Here is a 5105-nt window from a genome sequence, read left to right on the forward strand (position 1 = left end):
TTACTCACTAAACTTCAATGGCATTCATAAATTAAAACAGTTAATTTTAAAATAAATCCCCTACCTCGACCGCAACATAACCACATGATAAAATTCCTTTTAAAACCCTTATTTCACAGCAGCAGTGTCAACTCGGACCTATGAAGCACAGACACGGACACGGACACGGGACACGACACGACACGCGACACGGCGACACGCGAATTTTAAAAAGTTGTCGGACACAGAGACACACATATATTAATAATATAATATATTTAAATAGAGATATGTCTTAATAGAGATATTTTCAAAAACAACCATATGATATGTATTTTTCCTAAAGTGTATAGGTATTCAAAAGATAAAATTCTAAATTCCTATGTCTTAATAAAGATAGTAAGAATTTTGTACATCACATGTACACAAAAAAAAAGTTATCTAAAGTCATTCTTTCTCCATCATATATGGTTGATATCTTCATCATTAGAAAAAGTCACTCTTTCCAACTCCGGTTCATCAAGAGAAAGGTGAGCAACTTCAAGAACACCATTTTCTTCATCAATTGGTGAAAAAGCATCTCCAGCAATATCCCACATCATAGTTTCTCTTTTATTATATTGTGGAGTTTTTCTTGAAAGAAGACGAAGATTAGTGTGGACAAATACTAAATTTTCTGGACGTTTAGGCTTTAACTTGTTTCTTTTCAGGGAATGGATAAAAGAATATGTGCTCCAATTCCTTTCACAACAAGAAGATGAAGATGGTTGCCCTAGTAGCCTAAGAGCAATTGGTTGAAGAAATTTTGCTTTACTACCATGAATTAGCCACCAAGACTTTGCATCAACTATGCCTCTATCATTCAAAGAGTCATAATCATCAAAGACACCTGTACCATCAGAAAAGTTTGCAAATTCAATGTTTACCTTTCTCCTTTCTTCTTCATTAGGAAAATACCTCTTCAAGCATTTAACTCTCTCATTAGTGATCTCAATATCTTGATGAGGAGAAACTCGTGTAAGATCTTCTCTCAACCATTGGTGGCTATAATACCTATATAATTAGTGTTTAAGCATAAATTAATAATGATTCAATTATCTTCACTTATAAATTAAAGTTATAAATAATAAATGTAAAAAGTTACCTTGGATTCAATGAATGTGCTAAACAATGAATAGGTGTGATATTTTTTGTCCATCTTTGAACTAATATTGAGTGCACAACATCGTAGAAGGACGATGACTCTTGTTCATCTTTTCTTTCATAGAGATATATAGCACTTTTTACTTTCTTGATCATTGAATCCCACATATCATGGACCAAATGAAGAGTAGGTGCATCTGTGTCTGTACTTCTTAAAACATCATAAATAGGATTTGTGAAAGCAAGAATATAATCAATTTTTTGCCACCAATTTTCACTCAAAATCTTTTCTGTAACAACTTCAGCTCTGCCAATATTATCTTCCTTATATGAAGACCACTTCTCACTTATAACCATCTCTTTGAGGCCTTGCTTTAACAACCTAAATCTTTTGAGCATCACAATAGTAGAAGCAAATCGAGTAGGAGCAACATTAAGCAACTTCAATGTATTAAATTCATTGAAAATAGATAACCTCATATGATGATTAACAATAAAATTTTTTATAAAAGAAACATCGTCAGCAATTTGAGTAATCCATGAGCATTCTTGATAAACAAAATTATTCTTCTCTGTATTCTTAGCTGCACAAATGTCCTTTAAAGCAAGGTTGAGAGTATGAACAACACAAGGAGTCCAAAAAACAGATGGAAATTCAGCTTCAATCAATAAACCAGCCGCTTTACAAACTGGCGCATTATCAGTCACAATCTGCACTACATTTGAGAGACCGACTTCTCTTATGACATCTCTTATTTGCTTTGCAACATAATCCTTGTCTTTGATCTCATCTGAACAATCTACTGCTTTCAAAAACATAGGCCCACTTTCAGTTACAGCCATAAAATTAAGAAGAGGCCTCCTTTGGGGATCACTCCATCCATCACTTACAATGCTCACTCCCTTTCCACTCCATGAATTCTTAGTAGGTTCTAACATTCTCTCCACATGTTGCTTCTCTTTCTCAAGCAAAGTTGTCCTCAATTTATTATATCCAGGAGGAATATAACCATCAATATAATTATTGGCAGCATAAGAAAAAGCTTTGACAAAATACGGATTTTTTGCTAGATGAAAAGGTAATCCAGATGAAAAAAATATTCTAGCAATATGTAAATCTAGAGTCTCCCTTGCATTCACATTAAAAGCTTTCTCTAAAGGTCCAGTAGCTCTTCTTTTTCTTGAATCAATTTCACTTGCATTAGATAAGGGTGGAAGAGGAATTGACTTAGCCTTTTTACTTTCATGCAACAATGTACTTTCACTATCAAGTTTCTTAAGTTCTTCAAGCTTTGTTGATGTAACTTTTGCACAAAATCTAATTCCTTTTCCTGAAATCTTCAATAAATGTGCTCTTACTCTAGTATAAGAACCACTGAATAAAACTTTGCAAAATTTACATTGAAATTCAAGATTTCCGCCCCCTTCAATTTTATCTTTCTTTGTTACAAATTTCCATAAAGGCTTATCAACACTTTCTTCAAAATTATTTTGAACACTCTCTGAACTCATCTCTCACAATCCTACAATAATTTAAGAAATAAAATTATTTTTTTATAATTCAATTTCTTGAGCAAAACAGAACCAAAAAAAGCATTAAGAGAAAACAAAACCAAAGAAAATTATTATATAATACTAAACATTTGTGTAAGTAAGCTGAGTTCATTCCCAGCTATTATTGTTTAATGTTTACTACAAAAGAAACAAATAAAAACATATTATAAAAGGTGCGAATTACCAATGACCACAACAAAACCTTAACAAATAATCCTTCAATATGAACATGATTACTAAGAAGAGAAACATAACCTAAAGCTATGAATCAGGATTAGCATTAGAACCATGATATATATAATAACGGCATATACATAAATGCATATAGAACAAATTATAGTACAGACAAATTGCTATCTAGAGTCTAGACATTTACACTAAAACTCAAAATAAATTGATTTCTAGGAATCTTACAAGTCACTGCATATTCCACTTCATATACATAAGTGCTGAATACTGCCATATTATGTATGCTAAAAAATAAATTAACAATCAATCCAGTTTTTTTTCCTCTTGTCTTTTTTCTATCAGTTCTGTGTCTTTCTATTACTTTCTAATTTCTAATCTTCTCATAGCAGAAGTAAAAAATTATGAAAGAAGTATCTAACAATATCTAATTCCAGAAGCACAAAACAAAACCAAACCAAGGAGATGCACATAACAAAATAGAAATCCAAAATCAAATGGAAGCACAAAAATGACAAAACAAATCAGAACCAAAGAGAAGCACAGAGGTCAGAGAAAAATAGAAATACAGAACCAGAAAATTGATTGATGGAAAAATAAATATTCTCCCTTACTTGAAATGGAGGATGCAGAAGAGCACGAGAGCAGGGCAACGGTCACGTTAGAAGTGGCGACCGGGGAGGTGGCGAACACGGCAATGAAGAGGTGGCGAACCGGGGAGTGAACGGCAGCGAACGGCGATGACAAGCACCGCAGAAGAAGTGACGGCAGTGAAGAGAAGATGCTGAGATTAAGAGTGAGTGGGTGTGGAGAGAGATAATGAACATCCACGATGGTGACGACCGGAGGTGGCGACGATGGCTGGAGGTGGTGGTAGACTGGCGGTGAGGAGAGGGTGAGTGGGTTGGAGCCACAGAGCCAGAGACGGGTTTAGGGGTGGAGGTGAAAGGTTAGGTTTTTAACTTTTTGTTAAAGTGAAGGGTGAAAGACTGAAAGTGAAATTGATGTTCCAAAATGGCATTGGGCCATGTCCGGCCGTGTCCGGCTTGTTTTTTTGTTTTTTTGGACAGGACACGTTTGGACACGGGAGACACACGTGTCGGATGAGTGTCTCCGTGCGTCGTGTCCGAAATATGTCCGACACACCGACACGGCAATTAAACAAAGTGTCCGTGCTTCATAGACTCGGACCATCCTTGCAATAGCAACAGTTTATCAAACATAGCATGCAAGAACCGAAACCCAATCCCTGAGATATTAACATCGTGTAAAACTCAGATCTTATAACAGAACACATATTCGTAAGCGGTAAGGGTTTCTAAACAAAGGTACTTACTTTAACAAAGAAAAAAATGTGGGAACAGAGCAGTAGTGGCACTGGGCAGCAAGGATACGACACCGGTTCACCGCCAACGGTGGCGAGCTCCACCGACAGTGATGGCGGCGAGAGCAGCGGCGGCAGAAACGGCCGCGGAAACCACCCCGCGACGCCTTCTCTCTCTCTGCATGCTTTCTGTCTCTCTCTCCTCGTGTCATTCTCCCTCTTCTCTTCTGGTCAGATCAGCGTCGATGTTGGTGAAGCAAGCTTCGGTGCCGGCGCAACCAGGGATGCACGCGCAGCTTCGACGGCGACGATGGTTGTGATCCCAACGGCGAGATGGCGCGGCGAAACCAGAATCAACGCGCGATGGTGGCTTCTCCTCTCCTTCTGCATCGTGAGCTCTCTTTCTCTCCCTCCAGTGACTTCGACGATGGCGCATGAAGAAGGCAGTGGCAGAACGACGTAGCTCGGCGGTGACGCGACGGCGTGACGAGGCACAGGACGCGACTCCTTCCTCTTCTCTTATCCTTCACTCCCTTGGCACTCCTTCCCTTCTCTCCTTCCCTGATTCTGTTTCCCTTTTCTTTTCCTCTCTTAATCCATCTCTGCGTATTCGTGGGTGTGTTTGTGTGTACCGGGTGAGGGGTGGGGTTAGAGAGGTGAGTGGCGGAGAGGTGGTGAGGCGGTTAGGTTAGGATTAGTGAATTAGGATTTAGAATTTGGAATTTAGGGTTTGAGTAGAGTTCTAATTTTAAAACTAAATTTAATCAATATAATTAATTTTAAAAATATTATTTTATTTTTTAAATTATAAATTATTTGTAATTAAACACTCTAATTTAAAATTATAGATAAATAAATAAATTTTTTTTAGTTCATAATATTAATCAAAACTTTAAATTATTTCAATTTAAATTATATA

The 5105-nt window shown here is 37.0% G+C and overlaps 1 protein-coding gene across 1 annotated transcript; it reads right to left on the reverse strand.

Annotated features, from left to right (window-relative positions):
- Positions 1-440: 440 nt before the first annotated feature.
- LOC112786080 (uncharacterized) lies at positions 441-2634 on the reverse strand. Its single transcript, XM_072231154.1, has 2 exons — positions 1124-2634; positions 441-1032 (listed from the first exon to the last, which is right to left on the reverse strand). Exons 1-2 carry the CDS (start codon positions 2632-2634, stop codon positions 441-443), a joined length of 2103 nt encoding a protein of 700 aa, XP_072087255.1.
- Positions 2635-5105: the final 2471 nt, after the last annotated feature.

This window comes from Arachis hypogaea, chromosome 20 (genome assembly GCF_003086295.3).
Source record: "Arachis hypogaea cultivar Tifrunner chromosome 20, arahy.Tifrunner.gnm2.J5K5, whole genome shotgun sequence".
NCBI classification, from domain to species: Eukaryota; Viridiplantae; Streptophyta; class Magnoliopsida; order Fabales; family Fabaceae; genus Arachis; species Arachis hypogaea.

What these genes read in the sequence shown, in the direction of transcription:
- LOC112786080 (XM_072231154.1), bottom strand. Translation starts at nt 2,634, where the DNA reads ATGAGTTCAGAGAGTGTTCAAAATAATTTTGAAGAAAGTGTTGATAAG. An exon ending in GCACATTCATTGAATCCAAG is followed by an intron (nt 1,033 to 1,123) that starts GTAACTTTTTAC and finishes CTAATTATATAG; the next exon opens with GTATTATAGCCACCAATGGT.